The following is a 14,193-nucleotide window of genomic DNA, read 5'->3' on the forward strand; positions in this document are numbered from 1 at the left end:
TATTAAATATAACACATAGGCTTATCTTTACCTAGAAAGAGAAGCCAGGAATGTGATTCATATATTGAACGATTTTTACCATGGCATGGTTTATAATTATTATATCTAACTTCGAGCTGGAGTTCTTCCGAGTATCGACTAGACTAAATTACCATAAATCTGGTGACTAGTCTCACCGCCATGAGCCATACTAATACGAGTATGGTGACGCACACCGTACGTGTGTATAGTTATAAAATTTAAAAAATCCTGTACGGCGCGATTTAGATTAGAAATCTCTTCAATAATATAAAAAAACGTAATTATCAGTATTCTAACAAGGCAAAATGATCGGGTGCCAGTCCAGCAACAGTGGAGTTTTTTAAAATTAAAAAATAAGTATTTGCGTTCTTATGATTTACAAAAAATTTCAACGAATCGTAAATAACGCACTGTCAGAATATGGGAATCAAGTCTACCGTGAGTCCGCGACATCCCAAAACAAAACTAATATTTCACGTCCACCATCCTAAGACTCAAACCTAGGACCTCGTACAAGGTAGGCGGAAGCGCCAACCCATTGTGATCCCACCAGAAATTAAATCTAAAACCCCGATGTGTAAAGCAAGAATCTTAGGCATTACACCACGGTGGTCGCCAGTGTTTTGTTTTTTAATTTATGTTTTTAAGAACAAGAAGTCAATGATTTGAAATATAATTAATTGCGCTTTTTAGCCTTATCCCTAAATTCTAAGACCACCGATACAATGGTGGAAAATAATTTCTAATAAAAAATGTAAACGAATAAATTATTTTAAACGTGATTTTTATTTACCGCATTCTTAAAGTGTGAATTTATAAATTGCAGAAGAATTTTTAATGATTTTTTGATAGAAAGTTCATACTAACTAATACGAAAAAATGCACTTCTGTTCTCTCCACTGCAATACATGTATGTATTATTATTTTTTATTAATATGTGAAGTTGATTATTTTTATGTTGTTTTATTTTTCTTACTCTTCTTAACGTATTTTTATTTTTGGCTACTTTTGTGTAAAATACACGTCTGTCTTAATATTAAAAATGCACTTCTGTTATTTCCACTGTATGTATGTACAATATGTATAGTATACCCATAAGTCAAACTAGAGGATGAGTCATGGGGTCTACCACAATCTCTGAATTCGGGCAAAGAAATTTCAGGTTTCTGGGCCCCAAAATATTCAATATGTTACCCAAACATTGCAAAACCATAACTCGAATTCAATAAAATAAATTTGGAAAAAAAATATCACCTGGTATATGTAGAGAAGAATCAGTAAATTTACTCAAAAACATTCTTTAATAATAAATGGTATATATTGATATTGTATAACTGTATACTTAATTAACTAGAAGGTAGTAATGTTATTGTTTATTTTGCATAAATATGTTTGCCTTTTAACAGGTTATACCTAGTTAGGCAGACTAGACATGATCCAGAGAAATCTATTACCTAAGTGTGTATGTGATAGATAAAGACATTGTTATTTTTTGCTAATAAACCATGACTATTATTATTATTATTATTTTTTACTAATATGTAAAGATATTTTGTTTTTTTTTACTTTTCTTATTAAAATCATTTATATTTTTTGCTACTTCTGTGTAAAATACATTTATATTTTTATATGTATTTATGTATGTTAAATATGTAAAAGGTGTTTAAATAAATATTAATACATTTTTTGAAATACTGGATTTAAATTGTATACTTCTGTTATATTAACTACGATGACGAGCGAATTGCTCTGAGGTCACCTGTTTAGTACATAATCATTTGTCCGATCTTCAGATTTACCTCAGAGAGGAGTTATAAATAGTGATTACGTGATTGAACATTGCGGATAATACGGATTTTACTACGGAGTATGGATATTTAGTATTTTATTTACATAGAACAGTCAAGTATTTGTCACATTTAACGCAACCGTGACTAATCATTCTCATAATTATTTTTTAAAGTGGATTATAGACATAGCAGTTTCGACAATAGCCCTCTTGTAAATGTAAATTAAATCATCGTAAATCTAAAAATCTGCTGTTATATAAATCTAAATATTTCTTAACGGAAAAAACTGAAGTTTGAGAAAAGAAAACTGAATATCTAGATAAAAATAAGTTTTGTACTGTCGTTAATTGATTGTCTGAGAATGATGATCACGCGGTAACTCCAGACCTGGATCTCCTATGGACACATAGACATTCTCCTCCACCGTAGACCGGACCTTTGCTGCTCTGCAGGCATTTAACTAGATGCGTCTGACCGTTCAGTGACCAAGCCACTTCATCTTGTCGGATGAGTTCCACGCGACCTTAGAGTAATAACACGCTAATAGATCGCCCATACAGAGGAAAACCGTTCTATGATTATTCGCCACAAAGTTAGCTACGGATTACAGCGATGCTACGGGCCTGAACAGTTTTGCTCTATGCAATAAAGATAAAGGGCTTCTCTAGTGAATTATAACTTTAAGCACGTGACTCTGTACGTTGACATATCTGGGTGATATTCTAAACCACTCTCATGGCACGAGAAAACAGTTTTTTCGTGTGTTTTGTATGTAAATACAAGAGATAATATGGCCACGAGAGCGTTTTGAATACCAGCCCTGGTCAGTCCGTTGCACAAAAAAAAGTTAAAATGAGTCGAATAATTGTTACGTTTTTGTCAAAAGGGACAAAATAGGTAGCTTTAAAAAAATCTGATAAAATAACCCAGTTTGACGAAAACGCAACAATTATATAAGAAAGAAAAAAACAATCAACTTTGTTTGAAGGAATTGACACTAAAATTTAGTAAGATTGTTTTTACTCAAGAATCTTGCATAATAATATACTTTAACATATTTCTATATTTAAAGTTAATATTTACATGTACTGGGCCCGCATTGCAATGGGACGTTCAAATTTATCTTCAATTTTATCTACGAAGTAAAATTATAAGAATAAAGTTTTCTCTGTGAAAAATACAATATGCATAAAAAAATCTAAGCATTTAAATTGCAGGTTACCGACGAAGATACCTCAAATTCTCAAAAGTATACACATTTCTGTAAAATGAATCAATAGGAGTTTGAACATAATTTTTCAGTCACTCTCTCGCAGATGCCTCCCCGATATTGTGCGAAAAAGACAACTAGACGTACATCGAGGTTTTGTTGTCTCGTTTTCCGCACCCCAAAACGGATCCAATTTTTTTTTTTATTTAAAGAAAACCACAATGAAATTTCGTGGATCAATATTTTTTAAGTTTTTCAAAATTATTTTTCATATTTCGCATGGCCAAAGACGGCTTAAAAAAAAAGGCGCTTTTGTCATTTTTTTAAATGGTCCTATCTCCGGTAAGAAAAAAAATATCTAAAAAGCAAAACAAAGAACAACAAAACTATTACGCTATTCCCCTGTAAGAGTAGGCAGAGAGGATAGAACGCTACACCGCTCTATCTTTGCATACAGATCTCGCTTTCTCTGAATTCTTACATCGCGCGCCGATGATTCCGACTTTTGACTCGTCCATCTTCAAGTATTTGTTGGATTTGGTCATGCCATGTCTTTCTCGGTCAACCTTTTTTTCTGCATCCATCAACATTTGCATTGTCAATATTTTAAGCCGTTCTTTTGCTGTCCATTCGCTCTGCGTATCCAGACCAACGCGGGGCTCTTTTCTTGATTTTGTCGATAATGCTTGTCTCAGCCTTTCATAATATACGGATCTCAACATTTGTGCATCTATCGTGCATAGTTTTACCACACATTCGTCCGAGAGATCGCATTTCTACAGCATTCAGCCTACTGTCATCCCTGTTTTTCCAAGTCCATACATCTGAGTCGGGACCAGGACTCCATTGTGAACTGCTTATTTTGCCTCTTGCAACAAACATTTATTTGCTAATGTTGATTTAAGTGCACCGTTCATTCTGTTCCCGGCACTCACCCTCCTTTCTATATTTTTCTCAGTCATTTCATCCCTAGTAAACATACTTCCCAAATACATTAATTCTTCTACCTGTTTTAGTATAACCCAATTCACAGTATCATCATTAGCATTTCCTTTACAAACTTAATTACATAGGGTACACCACCGCGTTGGTACACCAATCGTAGCTTAAATCGATCATTTTTGTTATAAGAATGTAAAATGATCAGTCTTACGTTTTAGGTGCCAGTCCAGAGACCATGAAACATTCCAGTATGAACACATTTTATTAAATAAATGTTTCATGTCAGCAATGTCAGGAATCTAACCCGAGATCTCTTGTAGGGTAGGCATCACTACACCACGAGGCCTCACTGCTTTTGTACCACAATCCAGACGGAAAATACGGGAAAACGTTTGTATGAAGAAAACTCAGATTACGTTTCCCCTTAACACAAAAATACATTGGATATCCAATATGATCACAAAATTAGTGAAATAAATAATTTCGCACAATAGCACGTAAGAGAGTTGCTTGTTATCTCCCATACACTTAATTAATAAATAATAAACAACGCGCCTAACTAAGAATAAAATTAAATTAAAACACATTTATTTACGTTGTAAATTCCACAACAGTTTTGACAAATGTGGTTTATTTGAACATAAATATTAATGTTAATATTCCGATGATTAACATGACATTTTAACAACATATATTACTTCCTATGTCATGAATGATAATCTATAGTTTATTATATTTATTCTGATAACTTTCTTACCGTACAACAAGAATACAGTGGTATTACGTCAGCTCACATAATTACCTATTAAATCAGTCGTCAAAAGATTAAAAATTCTGCTCCTATTTTCGTTTTCAGTCTTGATAGAAGTTTTCATTAATTTATTTTTTTGCGCATTTATTTCGAAATAAGTACTTTAATCGTATGTGCATTAAAAAAAAACACATTTTTAATTTTTTTTCTCGAATCTATAATCTACGGATATATTACATTTCATTTACGTTTTTACAAAAAATACTGTATTTGTTTATAATTCTTATTGAATAGGCACTTTATAACTTAACATACAAAATCTCTGCAATCCGCAAAAAAACTATAGTGTAATAAGCAGTCAAAAATATATTATGCCCGCACCTACAGATATAGAAAACGAAGGTGTGTGCGTCCAGATAGTGTATTCATAATCCATTATACATCATACTGTCTCATTTTTTCAGATCTGCTCAGCGTCTCCATTACGTCATATATTAGCATTCATCCATAGAACGTTCTTTTTCTAAGGTAATTTAGTGTATTCTATCATCGTGTATGTTGGTTGGACGGCTGACTGTGAAACTGGCGTCGCGGGTTCGATTCCCGCCAGTTGCAAGAAAAAAAAATAAGAAATATTTTTTTCAATTGATCTGAGTGGTGTGGTGTATTTTCAATAACCTCCTTTCATATCTCATCTTTTTCACCTGCTGACAAGCCTCTTAAAAGAGGCTTAGCGGGTTAATCCTTTTTCAAAGAAAAAAAAAATCCGCCAAGTTTTGATTAGTACAAAAATGCAAAGTTCCGAAATATTTATGGCAACCTAATTATCTATCTTTTAAATTCATTACGAGTCACCAATGAGATACACTACATTGGTATTGTTTCCATCATTGGTCAACCGTTACAAAAGGCGACCATTTTATATATTGGCTGGAACCCAAGCGGATTTTATTCCATCGCCAAGTCTGGCCGCGTCCCGTAACGGGGTAGGGCAGATAGCAGAGAGTGAAGCTCGTAATATCTTCACCGGAGCATCGGTGATGGCATGGCGCATGGCGGGTGGAAAGGTGACCGCTGAGGTGACCAACACGCGCCGCGCCGGTGCATAATCGCCAGAAATACTACCAGCCGTGCACCGAGCCCTCAATAATAAATTAATTTAGATCGAGTTTTATAAACAGAAATAAACCTCTAAGAACGAAATATGGATGCCTAAGCTAACATTTAAAATAATTAAGTCTTTCATTATTACAATACACGGCCGATTGACTATAAAGGCTTTTAGCCTATGAAATTTGATAATGTCCTTGTAAGGTAGAACGACTCTCGATTTTCAAAAATATTTTTTTCTTTACTATCTAAATTGCCTTAAAAATAATATCAGATTTCTATGCAGCGAGTTCGTAATCCTAGGCAATAAATTGAGTCACACAACACTAATTTCCGAACCCCACGGAGTCAGTGTTGAATATTTCAAGTCTACAAAAACGTAGAACTAACATTAATTATATATTCTGTATATTAAATTATATAATTAGTGCAGTAGTTACTTTGGCAAATAAAGTTTAATGTTCCAACAATAAATAAACAGTCCACATTCAGGTCTTGAATTCGTTGAATGTTTTGTCAAAGCGCTGTTGTTTTTTCGTTTTTTCTGTTATAATATTTGTAATTTCAACTTTACTCGTTATTCATATTTTTTTAACCTCTATCGTTACATAAATGATGAATGTTTTTTTTCTCTATTACAATCTACTTTTACATATTTAGTTAATGTTATAATCGTAACTTTAAAAAAAAGAGACAATATTAATCAATAATATTAATTACAATAATTACTTATTATAATAGATTCTTAATTTTGAAGACATTTTTTTGTAAATACGCGTAACTTATATAAATAAAATGTTTTAAAAAGTATGTAGTAACGGATAATATTAACGTTTTATTTCCAATTCCTAGTATAAGTATTTATATTTGTGCTCATTTCATAATATTTTGCGCTCTATGAAATTAATAATTTTATATTCTTATTCCATAATTTTAAATTGCTACTCGACGCATAAAGTTTAGTTTTTTTTACGAGCGTACATGCTGTTAAATTATTAGTATATACATGAATCTACTCATATGAGTTATCAACAAAAAAAAAGTCGTTATTGGGTTTTTTTTCCTCTATTTGTGTTTTTATTTGGGTATTTTACGTACTAAAATAATAAAAAAAAGTGGTGCTCACTTGCAACCTACAAAATAAGTTTTTACTGGTAAGAATAGTTCAATAAATGAAAAAAAAAAAAAAATCTATGGGAAGATTTATCTTTAAAAATAATTAGTACCTACGTGTTTAATACAATTTATCATGTATTTTTACAATGTGATAAGGCTACTCGTACAATATCGGATTGGATCTAAATTTAATTAAGCCTCTACCATTTGTATTACAGAACAAAAAACGTGGTTGTATATATAACCAAATATATTTTTAATGAATCCAAAAAGCGTGACCCAAATTCATTGTTATACAGAAATACATTACCACAAAAATTAAATTTTCCCTTTCAGACTGAAACAATCGTGAAAGCAACAGATTTGAATTTAGTTCGTCGTAATTTGTGTAAATATGCGTAAATATGCGTATTTACATTGGGGTCTTTTATTATGTTAAGGTATCTATATACATACATACTTGACGATAACAAAAGAACACCGTGATACGAAAAATGGCAGTCCCACTATAGGAGTATAATAATTACCTTTTTATATAATATGTCTATTTATAGGTAAAAGAACACGTCAATAATAAAAATAAACATGAACGATTTTAAAATTAAAATTAAAATTCAATTTAAAATTCACCCAGAACTCATAAAACGTTTTTTTAAATATAAATAAATACTTACTTTCCCAAATTTAACTTGCATGTGATGGTAAGTATTATTGTTTTAAAATGTGTAAAATTTACTGCATTTATAGACGGTCTCCATGGTGAAGTGGTTAAGACGCTTGACTCACGCACGGAAGGTTCCCGGTTCGATTTCCGGTTGAGAACAAAAATATTTAATGTGATTTTTCTCCAGCTGGGGCATTCTGCCCTGTATTTAGTGTTATTGGGTCTCCTGACCTATAGTGACGCAAAAATAATAATGTATTATCAGTTATATGTATTGAAATAAATTTTGTCCAAATGGGCAACAAACGTTGGAAATTCAATTTTTCGTAGCGCCAAACATTTTCATTAATAAACTGCTTTATTTTAAAGTTATTTCGAATAGGTACTTTTTAAAATAAAACGTATATTAACCTTTTTTTCCAAAGAAAATAATACAGATTCAATTTTCAATTGAATGAAATATGTTTATTTATTCCATAAGCTTACTGTGTGTACATTACCAAATTTATATTTAATAGCATACACAACGCGAGAAAAATTTTAAACAAAATTTTAATGTAAAAAAAATAAAAAAATAATACCCAGTAAAGTACGTGTGTCATGGGAAAAACGCACATATGAATGCATATTGTTCGTGTGTTTTTTAAGTATCGTAATCAGATATACGCATAAATAATTTCTCCCGGTCTTAAGTTACCGGTGTTTGTCATAAATCGGAAAATACCTACAAAAATCTGGAAAAAGGGGGGTCCTATCTCTTTTACGTAAAAAGTTATTACTAAAAATTAAAAGTAAAACATTTTCGTGAAAGCTCTTACACTTTTTTGAGAAATTTTTAGATTTTAGAAAATCGTGATAATTCAAATAATCACGTTTAATTAAAGTAATTTTTAATTCACTATTACGTAAATACCGATTTATTTGGGAAAACGTCGTGCTAAGTACCTACAGGTTATAATTATTAATAATCATTCTACAATGTAAAAGCTATCACTAAAATGATTTACTTTTAATTTTTATCAATAACTTTTTACTTGTAATGTTCGGACAGTGGTCGGTCACTATAGTCCGGAATGCTACGTAGGGAATTTTTGATATTAGCGGAATTAAGTATTGGTAGTAGACCGACCATTTTTTGATTTTCCTACCACTCATTCCTTTTTTAATTTATAGGTGTGAGCCGTGAAATTCATTCAATTATGTTCGGTCATTCGATTGCGAGCGCGATAACAGTTAAATAGATTTTCCTCTTTATAAATTAATGTTTTCCGTCGCCAGTAACTTGACTTTAAATTAACTTTGACATTGACTTAATAATCGGTTTCACGTATACACAATTGTTTTACCAGGACAAGTGTCACCATAAACTGCTGACATTGACTTAAAAGGTTTTTTGTTTTGCTAGAAATTGATTACTGCATGTAAATCAATAATACACATTCAAAAAGCTTATTGTGTATTTGGTTCAGCGATTGCAACTAAAAGATTGAATAGAATAAGTGAGAAAAGAAAAGAAAAAAAAAACTGGCTTTCTGTCTCATTCCGCTAATATAAAAAACTCCTCTCGTATGAATACCATTACAACCTTGTTATGTACCTACCAATAAGGAAGTTCAGAGGTTTTTTAGATTTTTGTTATTTGGTAATAGACGATTAACCTTTCCCTCACTAAGCATCCAAAAAATACCCGTGATCCGAACTGGGGGACCAAACGACCCCAGCGCCTACTTGTATATGGCGTCAAGATAATAAAACGTTAGAAGTGTTTATGACCGTGCAATAATTTATTTATTTTTTCTCGTACACGTATTTTACTCATTCGTGTATTTCATTTTTGTTAATTTGCCGAATGCTTATGTACATAAAGTGAAATTGACCCTCATATTGTTAACATATTTTTTTGTTTTAAAATTACAAAAAAAAACTATTTCAAAATTTAAAAACAAAAACAGGAAAATGCTTTATTCTATTGAATTCACGATTGCAAAAAATATACGGCAAATAGCTGCATGAGTGATCGTATTAAAATCAGTCTATGGGGGATTCGAATCTCCCACTTCAGTCCAGCTAGATTAAACTAACCCAAAAAAAAAAAAATCTTATCATCATCGCTACGATTTTTTAATGTTTTGTAATACTGGTAATTCACTACTCGTGGTATCACGACTTCAAGTCGGAGAGTCTTCCTGACATTAAAAGTAAAACCCCGTGCTCTTCAAAACACGCTAATCGTCGAAAAACATGGCTACTCGGAAACAGGAAATCTATCATAACGCTATAATTGATTGGTTATTGTTAACACGCGTTCACGTAAACCTTTGACGTTTTAAAGTAGTTTAATTTTATTTAAACCATTTTTATAAATTTTCTCGTACATTTTCGAGGAACTTCGCAGATTGATCAGTGGACTCTTATTAACCGCTCGTAAGAAAACATTGTTGCACAAATAACAATAATGCGAAAATGAAATTGAATCGTAAAATATATCCTAAAAGCTTAATTGATTGCCTAATTTAATGTAGTCACTGAATAGACAAGTGAATTTAATAAATAATTAGAACTTTTTTATTTGTTAATGTAAAAAGCGCAGCGATTGCGCCACATCAGATGTGTTTGTCGCGTCGGAGTTTTAAAAACATTAAAATTTATGAGATTCATCAAATCAAGGACATCCAAACAAGCAAGTTTTTTTTCATAAAATCATAAAACCAATGATTGTTCTTCTAGTATTATAACATTATATAATTATTATATTATAACATATTATAACATTAAATCTGCGTATTCTTTAACCTGCTTAAGTTAAACACAAATAATATCCCAAAATTTGGTTTTAAATTCTGCCTGCATAATTTGATTTTGAAATATTTTATAATTTATACTTCAGTTCTGCGTGCTATTATCTAATATCGCATGTTTTTATGAATAACGCTATGAGCATTTGTAAATAAATAAACACTTATTCGTATGTCTCCGATGACGAACTACTTGTAGGACAATCTGTTTGAGTGAAAATCTATATAATATTTTTTTCCATTAGGAAACTGATTTTAAAAATATGTGCATTCTTCGTTAGTGGTTTTAAATACCATGTACTTCTACCGTTTATGTCAAGGAATATCTGGTAGAAATTAGTTTAATTAGAAATTAGTAGGATTCAAAAAAACAATATTTTTTCCAGTTTGTATTTGAGTGCACACGACAAAATTTAAAAAAAAAGAAGTTTTCTCAAGTTAATAAACCGTAACACGTAGGTATACGGCATGATGCATTTATTATTTTAATTTCAGTAACCCAACGATTTGCCAAAATAATCCGGATGTCGAGGAAACGCTTTAATACCACTCTGACGTCATCACAACCGATGTCTAGTGTTCAGAATATTCTAGTAACAATAACTTTAATTAGTTTCTTTGTGCTGCGTGCCTACGTCATACGTCATGCGAGATCTAAATCATAAAGTGAAGATTTAATATTTACTGCATCGCCTACACATACAGCGAGTCGATAGAAAACCAGCGGGCGATATGTTTTCTCGATCAAGTATGAATTTCTGAACTAATAATGTGCGGACATTATTGTTAGTAACGGTGAGTATGTTAAACAGAATATTAGCTAGACATGAGTTACTGCTGTATGTAAAGAAAAATATTACCGAGAAGATTAATGGCTTTTTAATGTATAAGCATATACATATACCTACGTGCATAAAAATTGCCTTTTTTGTTTCTGATTCATGGCATATTATATGCATATATATAAAGCATCCATACAATGTTTTGTTTAAACCATATTAAAAAAGAAAATGTAAAATATTGTACGCTAACATTTCTAGTAGCCTTGCTATATAACAGTTGACAGTGAGCGCTTTCGCCAAAGTGGCATCTTCATAAACTGCCAATGAAGAAATTATTTTTTTTAATTCAAGAAATGTTTTTGTGAAAATGCTTTAATTGGACATTTGTCTTATCAGTGTGTCAATCATTTAATCGAAAAACGTATCATTTTCAGGAACACGACGATGTCGGTTATAATGAAACACAGTCTCTGGCGAAAATTAAATAAATTAAAAGTGGCCAAAATTAAACAATTTAGTTTTCTTATTCAATTCTTTTATGCTTTTATATTTCGCAAATGATTCGCATATTTTAAATACATAACTTTGAGATGCTTTATTTGTCATAAATAAAAATACGATTAACACTATGAAAATATACAGGATAAATATAAATATAAAGTTTGGGATTATTCGTAAATGAGCACTTAAGACACCATTTTAAAAATACATATCAAATGTTTTTAACTATACTAAATTTATTATAAAATACATTGTTTTGTTTTTTTAACTCTGGTTTAAAGGTAACAATATTTTATATTTTCATGTTACGTTAAAAGATTTTTTCAATGTGTACTTATCTTACTTACTTGATAATAAATGAATTAGTATGTAATATTATTTATATCACTACAGAGATGGGTAGAATTTTTGTTTAAAGATTATGGATATTCGAGCGTTTACAGGGGTTTTTTGACCTGTCATAGGTTGGGTTCAAGTGGCCACTTTTATGTAGAATTCTACAACATTCCCCATTCCGCTTATTAGCGAATATCCATATCGGTGACATTTTTGGTTTTTAGTATATATATGTCATGAAACAGGGAAAGCTTTCGCTAGCGCGTTTGGAGCGCCATCTATGTATTTGATATTGAGAATAAGTATTAAAGCAAATTACTTTATTTAAGTGGCCACTTGAACCCAACCTATGACAGGTCATAAGCCCTGTAAACGCTCGAATATCCATAATCTTGAAACAAAAATTCTACCCATCTCTGTAGTGATATAAATAATAATATACCTACTCCCCCTTGGGATAAAAACCCAGAATTGTGTGTGTATAAATATGTAAATATATATACACATACCAAAAATAATATTGTGTAATTAGTATGTAATTCGTTATTTTCTTATTGTTTACAGATGTCAGTGCCGAGGTTTCCAGTAGTTCTCAAAATTGGACACGCTCATGGCGGAGTAGGGAAAGTCAAGATTGAGAATAACTCCGATTTCCAGGTGAGATCAAAAAAGTATTTTTAAAATTAGTTTATTCGGACATCAACTATTGGCTATAAAAATACAATATACGAGTATACTCGTTCATGACTAATCCAATAATTGAGGGATTGGAATAATATTTAGGCGCTCAAAAATAAATCTCAAATTCTCTACAACATGACGCATTCTATAAAAATATTTAAAATTTATCCATATATTTTTTAATTATTTATTTTAGATTTGTTAGAAGAAAGTGTTTATTTTTTTAAAAATTAAAATAGTTTTTTTCAAAAATTTTTTTAAAGAAATATTTTTGTTTTATTTACCCAAATATTTCAATTTTAGACCCATTTCAAACGAGTTATAAATAACTTCCTATTAGAAAATGGTATTCAAGTTTGGAGTAGGGTTCGAACCTCGGACCTCTGATCCGTGAGTCCGCAACACTAACTACGGGACCACAACCCGATTTTAATGTACCACAACCCGATTTTAATGCAGATATATGCAAAAAAATACATTTTCTGTAACATAAGTAAAAAGAACATTTTTTTGCCTTATGCGTGTCATAACTAATCATTATTATAACGGCAATAAAAAGAATCAACAATGTTTTAAGTATGTCCAAATGCTTGCAGACTGGCTGGATTTCTCCCCTAGGGGGTTGTTTACATTTCAATTTGTTGCAACAGAGAGTTCCCTTTTCAAAAATGTTTTCCCTCTCTGTTGCAACAAATTTTAATATAAAAAGAACCATTTAAATTTAAAAAATTAAAAACTAAAAGTTTTTCACACATATCATAAATTTCGTGGTAGGTTTTCTTAACAAAACATCAACACTTATATTACTTTTACCAAAATGACTCTGACCATGTCGTAAACTACATTTTTTTTTTCAAATTGTATAAGTAGAAAATCATCAACACTTATAATTTCAGGATTGGAAACATCAAAATATAAATCCTCATCTTCTAAATCAGGTGCAACTTCAACACCTTCGTCATTATCATTACTCAAGTTCACAAATTCATTCCATTTGATGTCGAAGTCAGATTGTAAACGTCAACATCTGTTTTTGTTTTTCTTAGTTTCCGTTAAACTCAACATGAAAAAAAATTCTTTTGCTTTCTGATTCATTAATTTACTTGCTGTTTCTTTCCTTCTCTTTGATGTAACTTCAAATATAGCGGTATTTACGTTCTCCTCATCAATATGTCATCTAGTATTACGTATAAATTCACACCATTTTCTGCAAAATACAACTAGTTTAGAGACTTCATCGTTTATCAGGGCTCTATGGTACACAAGTGCAAAACTTTGATGCGTATTATTGTTCCCGTGTTTTAATGTGCTTGTATCAATGTACCCTGATGGATATTTCAAAAACTAACTGAAAAATCTAATTTCCAAATGAGTGCTGAAACACATATTTTGCACATTTTTTTTACTCGCGGTCAAACGCGCTAAAAACAAACCTACTCTCATCAAACGCAAACGGCGAACTGATAGGTGACGCGTTTACAATTGGTATACTCA

The 14,193-nt window shown here is 31.2% G+C and overlaps 1 protein-coding gene across 1 annotated transcript in view; it reads left to right on the plus strand.

Moving 5' to 3' along the window:
• The window catches only part of Syn (synapsin), a 147,863-nt gene that overhangs the window by 108,726 nt on the left and 24,944 nt on the right, over positions 1-14,193 (plus strand). Inside the window, exon 6 of the mRNA XM_088224553.1 lies at positions 12,583-12,675. Within this exon, the coding sequence (XP_088080679.1) occupies positions 12,583-12,675 (93 nt within the window). The remainder of the gene's footprint in view (positions 1-12,582; positions 12,676-14,193) is intronic.

This window comes from Micrasema longulum, unplaced genomic scaffold, assembly GCF_059751315.1.
Source record: "Micrasema longulum isolate JH-2025_06_02 unplaced genomic scaffold, ASM5975131v1 h1tg000294l, whole genome shotgun sequence".
In the NCBI taxonomy this organism is placed as follows: domain Eukaryota; kingdom Metazoa; phylum Arthropoda; class Insecta; order Trichoptera; family Brachycentridae; genus Micrasema; species Micrasema longulum.